Here is a 17,681-nt window from a genome sequence, read left to right as displayed (position 1 = left end):
GGTCACTGTAGGGAGGCGGGGGTTTAATTATTGTTTTTTAGAGGACCTGTTTGTGGGTTTTTTTCCATGCTCCTGATGAAGCGGGGGTAGCTGGCGGGGTTGGCGTGACTCAAGGAATGCTCATCTGTGACACTGGGGTAGATGTGACTCAAGGGAAGCTCGTCAGCGCGGCCACAATTAAACTCTTGACGCCTGCAAAATTGCTCTTTGCAAAAGCCAGCTATCAATTATGGCTTAGATTAAAAGGGGTCTGGAATATTTTAAATAATGTGCCTTGAACGAACTGGGCTCGTGTGGTGCGTAATGCTCCAGGGCAGGAGCCGACCGCCCGGCGAGTCCCTCGCGTGGGCGGCTGCGCACCCATGGCCGGCAGCAGGACCTGCTCCTCCCGAGGACCACGGCCCACCTGCTGCGGTTGGGCAACCTGAGGCAGCGAGAGAGAGGAGCACGGGAAAACGTGGAGAACCTGTTTGTGTTTTCCATAAACTAAATGCAAAAACAGTAGGATAAGAATAGCAACTCCCCGTATCTGCATATCAAAGAGCAGTAATGACATCATCCCTTTGGGTTTAGCGAGGTTATTGGCGATACTGCATGTTCTTACAGTTGGGAGGAGAAACTGGTGGTAAGAGTTCTTTGTTTCTTCAAAGAAATCATGTTTGTCTATATAAAAAGAGTTTCTCCTAGCTCGGTCCTGAATACACCACAAATCAGAAAAATCTAACCTCAGATGCGAGGTGGTGGCTTTGTTTACTCTTTCAACCCTCTTTCAGCCCAAAATACACTGCTCCCTCTGTTCAAAACACCCTGTTGTTGCCACCTGACTCTAACTCAGGGTTTCAGATGGATGCCACCTCCGCAAGGTCAGTCAGATTTAACCCAACTCAAACCAGTATTTTTAGTGTCGAGTTCTAATACTGCTCATTGAAGTACAGAAAGCGGATGGTCTCTTTGGACAGCTGTAGTAGCCTTCCTTCTTCTCTGTGTATGGATACACGTGCAAAATTATCAAGAGCATGGAAGGTGGTTAGTTCTCTAGTGAGAAAGACTTGGATGGCTGTGCGGGGACAAATGGCATGCAAATGCGACTACAGTACTATTAGTTTAATTTTATTGAAGGAAGTTTCTGCCTCGCATTGTGGAAGAAGCCAACATAAGGGACAGACAACCTTAAGAGCTGCGTGTCTGACTATTGTTACAGTACCGCAGAGGTCTGGGCCATGTTCCCTGGAAGAGTTCAAAAGACTTGTTAATTAGAAGTGATTGCCCTTGAAGCTAACTGACAATTGAACCTAACCCAAGGGTAGAGTGGGACTTGCTGTGACTTATGACAAAGACACTGCTCACTGCATCAACCACAAGATTTTGTTGTTTGTTTTAATTACAGGCTCTTTGTTGCTGTTCTCCTCTAATTAAAGCCATTGCACTGATTTTTAAAAAGTGATTGCTACTTGAATTCGGAGACATAAAATATACAGTACGCATAAATGCCAGTTGACTGAAACCCACTCCTACCTCATCACTTACCACTGCCTGTATCCCAATAGGGTCCTATGGGAGCTCTTCTACTGCATGGGTGAACACAGTTTTTGGTATTACAGTCTCATGCAGGATGAAGTAATCACAGTTCGATGGCAACAAAGATTCAAGAGAGAAAGGGTAAAAACATTGAATTCACCCGAGCAGTAAAAAAAAAAAAGGTATTTAATTGCTTGACATACTTAGTACATAACAGTTAGAAATGTGTAAATCAAATACGCTGGTTGCCTTGACAGGCAGATTGCCGTAGCCACCTCTCATATGTTACCTTCGCATTCATTTGCTCCATCCAGTGTGGCTGGCATTGTGAAGTTAGAAAATTGATTCTTCCTTTGACAGCACTCTGCCTTAATAAAGACTCACATTGTGCTTTTTTCGTCTGTCAATACTATCATTTCTCTTCTTTGCAGATCAAAAGCTAGATTTTGGCGATGATGCACACTTCAAACTTTAACCCCAAACCAGCCTTATGTAGATCTTTGTCTACCTAAACCCCCGCCCTCTGCACTTCAGCAGTCAGCATCGCATTCTTTCACATTTCTCTGCAGTTCCTCAGTGATAGTGTGTGATCCAAGAGTACAGGATCCTACCCGCTCCTTACCCTTCCTTCCTAAATAGCAGAAACCTCCTTAGTGCAGAATCCTCCTTAACGCAGTATAGCTGTAAGTAGCTCATGCTATCCAGGGACTCTATGCCCCAGCACTCCTGTTTCTAGAGGCAGAAAATTAGTCTTCCTTTGTTTGGCATGTGGGGAGCCTGAGGGTGCCCCTTGAGCCACAGGCACTGTTTATGTAGCAATTCCGCAGCCAGAGCAATGACTTTCTAATAGCAGAAAGATCAGACTCTAGGGGTATGCATCTTCATCTTTATGAAATGTGTATTGTGGAGAAAATTCCTCTTTCCCAATGTTGATTTTGAGCATCTTCCACACTGGGATGCTGTGTTTTCCACTGCACATGTTTAAGACCTTCATCGTAGGGAGAGAAAATGACAGTGCAAGAGAGGAAGGTATTTTAAGTGGAGTTGCAGCCCTGAGCAAAATTATTTTTTATTATTTTGTTGGGGGTATTTGCTCATTCATTCATATGTTCATCATTGCTAATTTCAGCCACCAGAAGGAAACTGGGCTGGGTTCTGGGGAAGGAAGGACTAGCCCAGCTGCCCCGGGGCTGTAGAGAACCAAGTCTACTGTTTACAGAAACAATTTTTTTTTAAGAAGCAAAGTCCTAACTTTAAATTGCCAGTTGGTCTACAATACAGTCAGTCTAAAGAATTAACACTCTATCCTGGAATAAGGCCTGAGGTAAGAGCTTAAACAAAAGGGAAAAGCATGAAGAAAACCAATGTGATGACAAGAAAATTAGATTGTGTGAAGATGTTTGCAAAAAACACACCAAACTTTTATATTTAATTAAGTAATAGCTAAATTAGCAACTGGAATGTAAATGTTTCCTCCTTTAAGCATTTTTTTTTCAGCCGCAGAGATTTTGTTCCAACATAAGCTTCATCATTTTGAGCGTATTGTCACTTAATGTTCCCTCACAAGATTTGTGTGGGTGACACTCCAGCACAAACCAGCTCCAAACAGATCTTTTAGGTTGAAAACAGTTTTTCTCTGTTCGTATAGTTGAATTAAACTCTTTCAGTAAAGTCAGCTGTTGTTTTTCTAATTAACCTCTAGACTTAAATACCTTCACTCCAAACGTGACAAATTGACTATCCAAAAAGTCATTAAACAGAAGAATCACTCCAAGAAGCAAAATAGAAAGGTCTCGTTTCTAGTTCTGTCTTACCTGCTCCTTTGTGTTAGTAAGGCTCAAAATCCAAAAGGTTTACCAGCTAAAGACCATCTCAAAGTTGTAAGGAGACCTCAGCAAGCAATAAAAATAACATCAACAACAACAACAGTAAAAATTAAGACTTAAGGTAGATTTTGAATCTGCATGTGGCAAAGCAAATGATGAACTGCCTGTCGGATTATTTTCAACCTCTCTTGTGTCACTCCTCTAGTTTCATGCGGCTGGTTACAGCCCCACCGTTCCAAGTTTCTCTCAATGAGTGAAGTGATCTGTCACTGGGTTTTATTAGATTTTTTTTTAGAGCAGATGGCTGATTCTTTTTACCTGGAGAGCTGCCACTTTCTTTAGATGCATCTCAGTTTTATGGTAGTCTAATTTATCTGTGTACTTGAGAAATAAGTAACTTAAATTACAAGGGTGTTATAATTTCACTGACCTCAGAGAAAGTGATAGATTTGCTGTGTAACCTGGAAAAAAAAAGAGAAAAGAATTTAGTCCATTGGTAGATGGATTGCTAGCCATGAAAAAAACAGCCCAGGTCACTACTAAGTTCTGGCATCCGTGATGGAGTTTCACAGCTGGTTGCTGGATGTTCTGCTTTGCATTTCAGCTTGCAGAGTTACATCAGGAATAAACTTGCTCTGTGTTGCCATTCACCTGTATTTATGCCTAGATTTCTTATTTCTGCAGGTTGCCTTTTATCAACTCGTATTCCTGAGTTGGAATTACTCCGTGTTTGTTTGTGCCAGGTGGTTCTTTTCCTGCTGCTTCTTCCATTCTGTCTGAATAATTCTGCACCGCCTCATTGCGAAGCTGCCAGGTACTCCTTACTCGGACATTAATCACACAGGTAAGGACTGGTTTTGTACTGGTGACCTGGCCAGGGGTATTTTCTTGCTTGTCTTTGGGGCACAGTTTAAGGTTAGCAATAAATAAATAAATAAAGGCTTACAGAGAAGAGCACGCGATTTGTAAAGACACCTTCATAGCCAGCGGTGACTGCAGATGAAGTTTCGTTTTGAGTACTTGTGCTCTGTCCTGCAGCCCACAGAGGGAGAGGTCTTCTGTTTGACCTCGTGAACCTCCATCACTGCTCGTACCCCACTGACAGGAATAATGCAAATTTTGCCCCAGTAAAACATGCTTGTGAAAATGTGCTCCACCTTCACCTGTTCAATGAAGTATGAATGATCTTTCTAAATTCTACTCTTGCGAGTTCCCCTTTGCTTGAATGTCGATGCCCTTACAAGCCCCAGATTTTACAAACATGACAAAGAAGCCATGCAGGCAGTGTGACCTTGCTGAAAAATTAACACAAATCCTAGGCCTGTCAATAGGGATGAATCAGTATTTTAATTAATTAGCTATGTATGCCACCCTGGGTACGCTGATAAAAGATGCATCCAGGTAGCTGGCACTGAGTCTAAGCTAACTGGTATTCCTTGGCCAAAGCAAACCAGACTTTTCCCCTGTGGTACAGAGAACTAATGGTACAGTTCGAGCGTGCATTTCTAACCATGAGATAAAGCCCGAGAAGAATAACTGTATAATCCAGGCCATTTCCCTTTTTTTCTTTTTTCTTTTTTTTTTTTTTTTTTAAACTGACTAGGGAATCCCCATTTTACCCTTTTTACACAGATCTAGCATTAAAGTTTCTGTTTTCTGTAATCCCCATGGACCTCCTGTCAGCGTGAAATACACATCTATTTCTTTTCTTTTTGATCTTAACACTTGTAAGTAATAAATAATTGATTGCCAAAGGAATTCTGGGAATATATTCAGCCTCAAATTGAGCACTAAACTATTTGCAAATGTACTTAGGCACTAGCCCAAAAGATACATCAAAAGAATGTCAATTGGATATTGGGAAGTGAAGTGCCATCATATGTTAGAATTAGGAAGCATAAAATATAAGTAGACAGAAAACAGCTGTCAGATCTGCTACCGGTAGTAATAGAAAAAGGTATGTTTTTATAGAAGGCTATAAACTTTTGTTCGAGCTAGACCACACTTTCACCTCAGTGATGACACTCCAGACCCTATTCAAGGAATGCCTCGTTTTTGACTGTTGTCTTGAAACTGGGGCTTGACAGTGCACTCACCCAGGAGGTATTCACAACTTAGTCTTAACGGCCTGTGAAATAAATCTGTTAGAAAGAACTGGGGTATATTTACTGCAGTGACTGGCCATCTTTGGTACTGATGACAGATTTACTATGGCAGTCTTGTTTCACCATGGCTATAAGCCCCAACATAAGCTTGGTCAGTAAAGCTGTGCTGCTGTGGCCAGACTGTTTGTAGGGTCTGGGCTAACCTGACTACACCTACACTGCTGCGCTTGCACCAGAGTCATATCCCAATATCTGGATATCTGTGAATAAATTTAGGTGTTGTATGATGCTGGCCTTGCCACTGCAACTAAAGCTCAAGTATGCTCTTCATGGAGCACATCCTCTTGGAATCCATTTCCAAACATGCAAATGACAAGAAGGTAATGGCAAGGAAGAGTGAGGATGGATTTACTTACCAATGGTAAATCATGCTTGACTAACCTGGTTGCGTGAAATGGCTGGCTAAGAAGATGAAGGGGGAGTGACGGACGCAATATATCTTGTCCTCAGTAAAGTGTTTGACACCACAGCATTCTTATCTGGAAGCTGGGGAAGTATAGGTTAGATGAATAGACTGTTAGATCAGTTGAAAACTGCCTGGGACCACGAAGTTTGAAGAACAATTACCAGTGGCCTGATGCCCAGTTGGTGGCTGGTTAATAGTTGTGTGCAGTGGGGCTGATACTGGGGCTGATATTGTTCAGCGTTTTCATTCTGATCAGTGAGAACGCACCTTCAGAAAACTTACATGTGATGCTAAATTAGAGGAAACGATTAGGACACTGAACAATAGAGCTTCAGTCTAGAGGGATTTTGAAACACTCGTGGATTGGACCTTAAGGCATTCAGTAAGGTGTGTGAAGCTTGGTACCTGGAGCAGAATAACCTCATGGAGCAATACAGACTGGGAACTTACTGTGAGAACCGGAAACTGAGGGCAGATTTGAGGGCAAGGGCCACAGTTTGCATCTTGGGAGATTCAAACTGGACATTAGCAATATTTCTTCAGTAGGAGGATAGTACAGCACTGGAATACATTATTTGGAAGAGTTGTGGAATCTCGGTCCTTGGAGGTTTTCAAGACTCAGCCAAATACAGCCATGGCTGATTTGATTTAGAAATGGTGGTAGTCTGGCTTTGAGTGGGAGGTTGGTTCAGATGGCCTTCAGGAGCTTATTCTAGTTTCTCTGATTCTGTAATCTTTGTTTCCACACAGCAGCTAGAAGAGTCACAAGTGAGTTTGCTTGTGACCTCCCCAGATCTGTTAGGTTTTTCTTGCTTAGAAGTTTCTTGCATCTGTGCCAACTGGACATCTTGTGACCATGGGTGTAGATCAAAGATGGCTTTGCACTGGCTTTGTCAGAAGCCATTCTGTCTTCTGGTACTATGGAAAGCTATATCAGCCATGATGTATGTTACATCAGCCTCAGAGATTCTCTTGTGTAAGGCAACTTGCAGTAACTCTTATGAAGTTGCACATCTGGAGTGTTGCAAAGAGAGCATGCTTCATCCGTGTTCATCTGGCGTACTCATGGTTCTTCTGTTATGATGATGGAAGATAGGCATGGTAGCAACATAGAATAGGGTCAGTCAAGAGTTTACCAATCAGTAGTTTTCCTATCAGAGAATACAGACTGGTGGAAAACAAAAAGTTCTTGTGGAATCTCTTTTGATTGAATGAAAATGGGTTGGATGGATTTCTCATCTTCAAAACTTCAGGGGGAGGTTTTCTGAAAGTTGTTGAGACATGATTGGTTAGCAATTTCAGTGTGAAAACTGTCTTGTGAAACAATTTTTCTGATAGATCTTAAAGTTAATTATACTAAGATATTTGAATGAAAAAGGGCCATAGTTGAAATGAAACATTTAAAAAATGTTCATGTTGACTCACTGGTGGATTAGAGAACAAGACTTTGCTCTTTTGATTTTGAAATCCTGAAACTCCCCTAGGATGGGAAACCTCTTCCTACTGCTGTAAAAGAAAATAGCCATCTGAGGTTATGTTATGTTAGGGTAGCACAGAATAGCCTTGTTGTGGCTTGGGAACATCACCCTGCATTTTGATTTCCTATATTCGGTGCATCCTGACACTAGTGCAAAAAGTCACTTTGGGATAAGTAGCATTTCTCTAATTATTAAGTGTATTCACTTTGCTTGTGTTCATACCTATTTCAATGCTTGATTTTCTGCAAATGTTCTGACAATAAGCCGCTGATGGGAATGTTCACTGAAGCGCCAAATTTGTAAGTGAACATTCAAGTATATCTGCAGAAAATGAATTCTAAATATATATATATAAAACCCACAATTTTTTCATCAACTGTATGAACTGTGCACTCACATAAGCAGTGATGGCCTGAATTTTCTGATGATGCATGTTCATAACAAACTTGCTGAGGGACAGTTTACAGAAAGAGACTTCTTACAGAAAAGTCTGAAAAAAAGGTTAGAACTGAGTTTGGCAATGGTAGTTTCTGGAGAAAAAAGTATATGATAACATTCTTTCTCTGCAAATGGGGGTTTCTGACATACTTTCTCAGATTATGTAGAACTTGAAAACGTGGTCACCTCTTTCACTGCCGTAATCTTTGATAAGCAGTGCAGCAGTGAATAGCAATGCGTTGAAACATTAACTGTGAAAATTAAGTACTTCACTAAAACAAACCTAGTAATTTAAGGTTTTTCAATGTGCAGGCAATTGCCTGATTGCTTTAAAACAACATAAATTCAAGCTGCTCCTGCAAGACGTGTTCCCTCTCTGGCTACATGTTCTTGCTGCCTCCTTTGGGCTGTGCTGGTGGTTGTGTACTGAACCAGCTCAGCCCTGCGACCCAGCTGGGAGCTGATGGAGGTAAGAGGAAGGAGTCTGCCTTTGGTTTTGGTGCTCAGTTCCCTGATATGGAGATGGCAACGTGAAGCCAGAGGTGAGAGAGGGCAGGACTGTCTCATGCTGGCAGCCTGTATTTAGGTTGGCCACAAGTGACCACAGAGCCAGTTGCAGGGAGACCTCGAAGCACTGCTTAATCTCAAAGGTTAATTTCTCCTCTGTGAAATTTATTATCTCAAAAACAAAGCCTGAAATTCTGAAGCATGAAATGAAAGCGTCCAGAAGGAAACACCCTGTTGCTAGGCCATCCAGAGGTGATCCAAAATGTTTTTTTGCCTGACCCAACACAGGACAGTTTCTACCCTTTAATTTGTGAGGGAATTGCGACAGATCTGTAGGCTAAAATAATTTCTGTATAAATCCTCTGACAGCAGCAGAGTTTCAACAAGAGTCATTTCACCTGAGGTAGCAACTGCAGCAAGAAATGTGTTACAATGCTTCCCAAAGACCTGCATGCAAGCACTAGCTTGGATTTATTAAATGGATGGTCGATTATAAAGAAGATGATCTAAGACAACATGGAAAGTTGGGAATTAGTAGCAGACTTGTGGGAGCTGCACAGCCCATGACCATGGATTTCTGGGAACCTCTCCATGTCCATGTTTCAGAAGTTACCTGTGGTATTCAAAATGACTACAAGGATCCTATGCATCAAGAGCAGGGTTTCTGACACATCGTAGCCATCAACAAAGGTCCCTGGATTTCTGAGAGACCATTGCAGTTTCCAGCAAATCGTTCTATTGCTGCTGGCATCCCACAAACTGATTTGTGTCTATGTTAGCTGGAAGATCTGCTTCTTAGGAAGAGATGCAGTTGTAGGAGGAGAGTGGAACATGGAAATGTCTGCAAAATATCTGCATCGTTTAACTGGAACTACTGGTTTGAGTGGTATTAAGGGTGCTGAGAACAGAGCACTAGGAAAGAACAGGACTGGTTTGCAAGAAGAGAGAGGAAATTGGGGCTGATATGCTTGGGATTCTGAGATTAACACCACAGGTTCTAATTGAACACAACAGCCACTAAAACTGGTGAATTTTTTTCTGAGTTGAAGAATAAAATGGATTATTTAGAGAGTGACAGAGTTATGGGGATCCAGAAAAGCTCTTCTCACCCCATAATCTGGAGTCTTCAGCTGACTGTCATGTTTGCCTGCCCTTCTAAAGTGAACCCAATAGTTCCTTCAAAAACAGCTTTAAATAAAATAACCAGAATCTTTCTCTCCATTCCCCTTTCCCTCTTGCCATTGGCAAAGCAAGCCCTGACAGACAAAAGCCTTCACTAGTGTAATCCCCAACCCCCAAAATTATCTTAAAATTTAGCATGGAGGTAAAAAAAAGGTATAATCTGGGTTTTATTTTACCCATTATTATAGCCTGAAGGCTGTATGAGCAAGTGTTCTCCACCTTCTCAAGAAATGAGGTGCCTCTGAGGAATTAAACAAAGCTGGATAGATGAGGAGTCTCAGGAGCAGTGAAAGGGAACACAAAGAAGGTCATCTTGCCTCCCTTGCAAGCAGCTCTGCTAATGTTTTAATGCAGACATAAATTAGGGGCCTGGAGAAGGAAGGGGAAACAGTCCTGATAAGTTTGAGCAATTGTGGAAGTATCTTTTGGAGGTAGAATTCTAACTTTATCTACATCTTCAATACTGTCCTTTTTCTCTTGGGATCCTGTCTTGGAAAAAATAATCACATTTCACAATTCAAGGTAATTACCCAACAACTGTGATTTAAATCATTAATTACAAGCATCTCTGCTTACCTATGACTATGCATTGACCTTTGTATGCCTAGATGAACTCCTGTTCCACTGCTTTCTTCTATCATTTTATCACCTTTTATGATCAGTCTCTTACGTCCTTACGGCATGTTGTCTTGCTGTGCTTTGCCTGTAGGGTATTTCAAGCCAGGTAGCAGCTGTGTGCTCCCCTCTTCACAGGCAGTTCTTTGACTTGTGTCTTTGCTCACCAGCATGCTCGGCCCTCAGTGGCAGCAGTGACTCGGCGCAGAAAATGATGGCTGGCAGATTACCGTAACGCTGTCCTCACAGGGGCAGCCAGGTGTTAACCATGGCAAGAGAAATAAATGTTGATTTTCTTTTTCTCAGGGTCATCCACTCCCTTTCAGTTAAACAAGAGGTGAACCAGGCCCAGCCAGTGCCGAGATGTCTGCTGACGTTCTCCAGCTGTGCATTTATCATCTGCTTCTATTCTTTATTCCCCCCACCTCCTTTTGCAGGATGATAATGACAATGTGGGATACTAAATATATCCGAGCTGCTTGCAGGTTCTGTGATTGTGCTGTAGGCTGTGTGAAATCCGCAGGCAACAGTACGCCCGCTTGCAGTGTTGCTTTAGGTGAGAATCTGTTTAGTGCCCTACGACAAAGTTAGAGACATACAAAGGCCTAAAGGCTGACACACTGAAGGAGATGTTGGCGGTGTTTGCCTTAAACCCTCTGTCTGTTAGCAGGTAAAGTCTGCGCTGGAAAATAATGAGTGCATTCAGTGGTAGATCTCCGTTACAGTGAATTAGACACTCACTAGCACACAAAGATTCATCAGGTGAAGCATTTCAGGGAGAGAGCACATCCATCCTCACAAGGGCACCCTCGCAGTACTTGATCCCAGTGAGGTAGTTATTTTTTTAGGCTGCGGGCCTCAGAGCCGCTGAAGCAGTCCCTTCTGCTCCCTCACCTCTTCCTACTTCCAGCCACTCCTTCCCACTCCCTTACTCCTCCTTCTGCTATGCTGGTACAAGCATTTGGGCATGTGGTGAAGTGCAAAGGGAGAGCTGCTCTGGCTGAAAAAATCCTGGCTCAAAAAGAAGGGTTGGGGGGGGTTAGCCAGCTCAGCTCCCTGCTCTGATTTATGTGCAGCAACCTAGGAGGTACAAGGAGCAGGGACTCTTAAACAGACAGAGCTGCTGAAAATAATGCTCATCGGGCTATGATAGGATTTCCTTTTTGTGATAATTTCTTCCTGCCACCTGCAAGGAGACAAGACAGCCCTGTTAGAGTTTGCTTGGAGAGGATGGGGAAGAAATTACCTGCTCACAAGTGCTGGACTCCAAACTGGGCATCAAAGGGGAATTTAGAAGAAACTGTCAAGTGATGGTCAAGATCTTTTATATTCTTGTTTGTTTGGCATATAGTTCAGTTTAAAAGAACAGTTTTTAACTAGTGAAGCTCTGCATGGTTTGAACCTCACTACCTCCAGAGGAACTGCCGCTTAGTTCAAAGCACTGCTAAGAGAAACCAGTGGATCATTAGAGAATCCTCTACCAAAAGGGAAATGTCTCCTTAGTTTATATCACGGAGTACCTCATTTGCACTCAGAAACTTAATGGTTTATGTAATTTGTAAAATATCTTTCTATGCTTTTTCATTGTGGTGTTAAATATTAGCACAATGTTTATGTGCATATATACATATATACCCTCCCCTCTTTTATTTTTCAATCCTGCTTACCTCTTGGCCTGAAGAGATAACTGGAGGCTGTAGAGAGCGTTTTCAATGAGTCAGTCTGAAAGTTACTCTGGGGATCTGAGGTCGCACAAGTGCTTTAGAAAACATGACCGAGGACTCCAATAGACCCAGTAGCTTCAGGCACTGGGTTAAAGTGAAATGATGCTTCAAAACTAAGTCCTGGCCATCAGGCAGTGACTCCAAGCAGCTGACCCAAGTCCTGCAGGTCTCCACATAGTAAGTAAAGACAGAAAGCTCAGAGGGCATGTCAGCGTGCCTGAGGCAATACCTCTCCTTCTGTGTGTAATGAGCCTATGGGATGATGAAGCCTGTGGGCTGAGGAAGAAGCACTTGGGCTAGCCAATGGGAAGCGATGGATGAAGATGTGTGTACCTGAGACCAGGTGCCTGACTTGGGACTGCCTGGGGGTGTCTCTCTCCCTTACAGATCAAGAATACTGGGCTCTAGGAAGGTAGGTAATGAGAGGTGGATTCTTAAATGGAAAAGTACAAGCGGTCCCTGAGTGAGAACCAGATTCCTGCCTTCTGGAGATGTTCATCAGTAAGGAGTAAAATTCATGCTTACTTTCTTACTGGCCCATTGAAAGTTGTCTTCTTTGCAGCTCAGTGTGCCAGCTGCAGTAGGAGACACATGGGAGTGGGATTGAGCACTTTATATTCTGATGGCTGGAAGATCTTGCTGAGAAGTGGGAGCTGTGGAAAAGAGCAGTCTGGGTCTTCAACATCTTAGGAGTGTGCTGCAGACACTGAGTTATGATACAAAAGGCTACCACCATCTTCTCCACGTGTGTTCTGCAGTGAACTCCCACATAAGACTCACTTGGATATACTAAGATAAACTTTTTTTTCCCCCCAGGGAGTTTTGCAGGAAGCACAAAAGCTTCACAGCAATTTTGAGGCAGCATTTAGGGCCTCCGCATGTTTCTTCTTCTTCAGACCTCAGGCAAGTTTGTATCCCAAAGTGATGACAACAGTTGATACACACACACACACACATATATATATATACATTTAGTTCCCCTGGGAGCTATTTGGTACTGCAGTAAGTGGTCAGAATGACTACCTGAGAGTGAGTTCCGCCAAACTGGCTGATTTGCTGGTGATGTAGGTGGGGAGGATCTGGCCTTCTGGCTATTAAATCAGGCAGGCATTTTTTTTTTTTTAAACTGAATTGTGTTAGAGAAGTACAATATAGAACAAGCCCCTTGTGTTATGCTTTTTTCTCATTCCAGAGAATGAGAAATGGGGCAGGGGTGTGGCGCACAGAGATGAGCCATGACTTTGTCATTAGGAAGTAAGTGATGATGGCTGTGTTCCTGCAGTGTGCTGGGCAGATTGTGACTGCTGGAGAATCTTTAAACTATTGCCTCACTCTCTGTAACTCCGAGCTCCTGAATTACATTAGAATCCCATATTTTGTCCATAAAGCTGTGAAGCAGATACATTTTTCAAACAGTAAGAAACGTTTTTCTTTCCTATTTTTTCTTTTCTCTTTCTATTCTTTCCTATTTCTATCTTTTCTTTCCTATTTTTTTCATGCCAATTCCATACCTTTCCTGAGGGAGCTAGAGTGCCTGGCTAAGTGGAAAAGTAATAGTGGGTCTGCAATAAATAGATAAGATGAAAAACTTGCTCTATTGTAAAGGGTGCAGCTGCTTGATTGCATCTGCTTATTTTGTCAGTGTGTGATATCCACTTTCTTGTTGTCAGGCTTTGAGATTATTAGTACTGAATCTTCACCTCACTGCTTGCATCTACTGATAGTCTTTCTTACTTTCAACCTCATGATGTGACAGCCTCAGCTACTGTAATGATAGCTGACTTTATGCAAAAAAACCCCCACAAACAACAAGATAAAACCATCTGAGGAAAGGCACCGCACCCACACAAGTACCACAGAAGTACTTCTTCCTTAGCTGCTCTAAAGAGTTGCTACAAACCTTAACATTTCTCACAGTGGGATTATAGGCAAGAGGAAATTTGGTATGCAGGGGCCCACAGAATAGTGGAGTGGCCATGCATGTCTGCCTCAGTTGGGGGTCTGCTTATAGTGTGGGTAAATACATTTGATTTAGCTGGGATCTGCTTTGCTTGGGCAACAAGCAGGGTGAAGAGATCAATGGAAGAGCCACCCACTTGGTTAATCACCCACAGCCCACTCCATGCTGCTGCATCGTCACTGCTACCCATAGCTGAGATATATAGATTAGGAACAGTTTGCATATGTTTACAGGTGCTGCAATTGTGGGTTTTTTTTCCAGTTGCCAAACAGACCTGTTGCTTTGTCGTGTACGTGAAGGTATTGTGTGAAACCAGGTGTCCACAGACTTGAAAGTCTTTGTTTTCGCAAATGCTGAAGCTATGATATAGGAGACTTGAACCATTGGGTTTTGCATTTACACAGTAGTAGTATCAAAACATTTTGTAATTCATTAGCAAAATTCTATACTTCACGGAAGAGTCCCAGTTTGTCTGTTAGTTGACATGTTTTTCAGCCCCCCAAAACAAGTGGAGCTGGATGCAGGGAGGTATGAGTGGAGACGCAGGAGCTGAGGGGGAAGAAGCAGCAAAGAGTATTTGAGAAAATTATCTTTTTCCATATAGCAGAAGGTGAAAATACTGGTTTGGGAAGATGTGTTTCCTTTGACATCTCATGTAGAGAAATACTAAGTTTTGATGGTGACTGAGGTTGTATAACTTAGAAACGCTCAGGCTGGCACAAACCCTTATGGTGCTTGGGGTAGAGAAGCAAAAAAAGTGTAAATCCATGGACAGTTGTCAACAGGACAACTACCACAGGTTTGAGCACTCTGCAGTAGGTGACAGCTGTTGGATGTTGGACCTGTGAACTTAGAGTCAAAACAACACCCCGTACTCAGCATTTTTACTGCTAAATGGATGAATACTTGTAGTGAGTTAAGTCCAACTAGAGATTTTGGGGAGTCTCAATCGGTTTTAATATGCAAATGCCCAATAAAGGTGTATTTGCTTGAGTTAGCAGCAAGGTCCAGCTCCAGTTTTTGTGAATCTTTTTGTGGGAAGGCCTTGGAGAAGGAAACAGCCCATTCTCCTGTTGGCAGAAAGAATATGCCAGGATTTTCGTGTTACTGAAGAGAATTAGCCCCTGGCCTCCATGGAAGGCTGTGTTTCCACCTCCAAGTACTGTGTGCCAGTACCAGCCTCAGAGCCCTTCTGGTGTGTGACTTGTTGCAACCTGAAAAATTCACAAGATTTTCCTCAAAAGCCTTTTTTTAAAAACAGTTCTGCTGCTTGAGAAAGTTAAACAGACTCGGAAAGATATTTGGTATAAATAGCAGGAGTTTAGGAAATGAGGAATGGCATGTTGCTTTTAATGGTGCTTCAGACCAGCTAGTGCCCTATTCCCGCGGCAAGCCTTGGTCAGACCCCTTTTTGTGCCTCTGGGGTTGATCCTGTCACGTGCAGTTTGGATCTCCGTGATTTTGGACAGCTGTATTCAGCTATCATAAATGTTTTCTTAAAGCCTGATTAAATCAAAATGATGTTTGTGTTGTGTGTGACAGTGCTTGTGGTGACTTGGAGAACCAAAGACTTCATCTCCACAAAGAGGCTTCTTGATATCTGGTTTGGCTGATTAACAAATGCATTTAGTAACTGGAAAAATATGTTGCTGCTTTGTTGATGTGTTGACTCATTTGATGTATTTTAAAAGCAAACAAACAACAAACTGATTTTCTTGTCCGAACAAGTCTAGCTGACATATCTGCAGAGGTAGGCTGGGCTGGAGGATGTCAAGATCGTCTCTCATCAGATTATTGTGATCTCTTGTTTGCTTCATGGTCCGTATGAAGAAATCAGTTCTGTATTACCATCAGCTCTTCTGGGCCTCAGATGAGGTTTCATATGGCATCGTTGTGACAAACAGATCTACGCTTTATGAACAGCATGTTGTGGGAAACTTACCAATCCATGAAACTTGAGCATGTTTGATATTGATAAAAACTACCTTGCATGAAAGTGATTTGAATGGTATTTTAAATGACTCAGACAATAATAGGAGAAAATATTCCATTCAGTGCACAGGAGACAAGATGTGCAGTTTTCAAGCTAGAGTAATAGAGGGTTAGTTCGATCTGCAAGCAATTTTATTTAAGGATGGAAACCATTGGATAGGAGGTTCTGCACATACATATGTGTGCAGTTGCTTTTGAATGACGCACTTCTCATAGTGGGGGTGGTTCTATATAGTGTGGAGCTGGGTTATTGTTTGCATCCTGGAGTACCCCTGGAGGAACTTAAATCTCTCTCTTTTCTGGTGTGTCTAAACAGCCTGAATTGCCATTTTTGGAACTGGCTGTAATGATCTGTTTCCAAGCAGATAAAGATTTGGGTGGCCATACGTGCTCCAACGATGACAAATTCATCACTGTGTTGCTGCATTCTGCGCTGTTCTGCTGGCTTTCTGTAGCCGTTTGGGCAAATTAAGCAAATAGCCTTTTAGATAGTGGCACCTGGGAAGTCGCCTCTGCCATGTTAAGTTGTTGTTGTCTAATACTATAGCTGTGCTGATGCTGCAATCTCTCTGTGAGGGTGATATTGGCCTTTCTCTGCAAGCTTCTCAGCTATTTTCTTTACACAACTACTGGAAATGTTTACATCTTTCAGGCCTCTACCCTTGACTCAAGCTTGGTTGAAGTTGCCCAGTGAGTTCAAGATGGAGGGAGGGAAGAAACTGTCAGATAATACGAGCTTTTGCTAAGAATACCAAACTGAAAAGCCAAAGATGATGGAATTTGAAAGTGAATACTACAACTAATATAAAAACTTGACAAATACAGCTGACTTTATGCTATTCCCATGTTCAGTATGGGCAGTCTTCTTTTTTTTCCCTTAAATTTACAGTTCATAAGTGTATTGCTGGTATTGTTTAGGAACATAGGGATGAACGGAGTAGTTCAGACCTTCCCTAGGTACTAGCTAGACCTTCTGTTGTTTTCCAGATTTCTTCAAAAGTGCAGGGGTAAAATCTCTTGATGTAAAAATATAGCTTCTGGTGTATTATTTTTAAAATTAGAGGTGTAATGTTTGGCAAATTCCATGGTGCAGCATCACAAAGTACACAGAACTGAGTATATGGAACAAAATTTTGTGTTCTGTTTTAAAACCATGTAATGCAGTTATGTCATTGTATATATACAAATACACATACATATACACAGAGTTTTACTGTATAGTTAATAATAACCAGATTTCAAGGTTAGACAGGCGTGTTAACATAGGTGAAAATGAGCATGAGAGTTTACTGCAAGTCTGCTGGCTTTGCTTGAGTTTGAGGAATTGCTGCTTTCATTAATCATGAATGTTCTATATCATAACGTTTTTCTTAGAGTAAGAGAACTATCAAAATAAAAGTGTATTATTTACATAGGTGTCAAGAGTTACTGCAGGTGCTATTTGCAGCTAAAACTGGGTCCCAAGTCATGCTGGACTGGCTTCAAATTTCAGACTGTTATCTGCAAAGTGCAAAAGGGTAATTTCTCAGCTGGGGTAAGATGAAGTTGTTAGAGTTCAATTTTAAAGGCAAAGAATCAGAGTGGTTTAAAATAAGCTTTGCATAGCCTCTACCTCAAAGATACTTTCTAAGGCATTCAGCTACCATGGTGATGAATGTGGTATAAATAGAAAATAGATTAGATGATAGAATCCAAAATGTTTCTGAGTAGATCTAAATTAACAGTGGCCATTCAGGAAAGAGAGGTAGGAAATCACTGTGCAAAATTTAAGAAAATACACACCAATAGTAAATCTGGAGCGGTTTATAGAAAGATGAAGGTAGGAAGCAGATAGTAATATCATGGCTGGTAGTACAGTATCAACAGGAGT

General features: G+C 41.9%; 1 protein-coding gene across 1 annotated transcript in view; it reads right to left on the bottom strand.

The window, feature by feature from the left end:
• The window catches only part of XRCC2 (X-ray repair complementing defective repair in Chinese hamster cells 2), a 28,276-nt gene extending 12,494 nt beyond the window's left edge, over positions 1-15,782 (bottom strand). The window contains exon 1 of the mRNA XM_009322506.1: positions 15,762-15,782. Coding sequence (XP_009320781.1) covers positions 15,762-15,782 — 21 coding nt within the window. The remainder of the gene's footprint in view (positions 1-15,761) is intronic.
• Positions 15,783-17,681: the final 1,899 nt, after the last annotated feature.

The sequence above is a fragment of the Pygoscelis adeliae genome, unplaced genomic scaffold (assembly GCF_000699105.1).
Source record: "Pygoscelis adeliae isolate BGI_AS28 unplaced genomic scaffold, ASM69910v1 Scaffold123, whole genome shotgun sequence".
Lineage (NCBI taxonomy): Eukaryota > Metazoa > Chordata > Aves > Sphenisciformes > Spheniscidae > Pygoscelis > Pygoscelis adeliae.
This window is presented reverse-complemented; position numbering and strand designations above follow the sequence as displayed.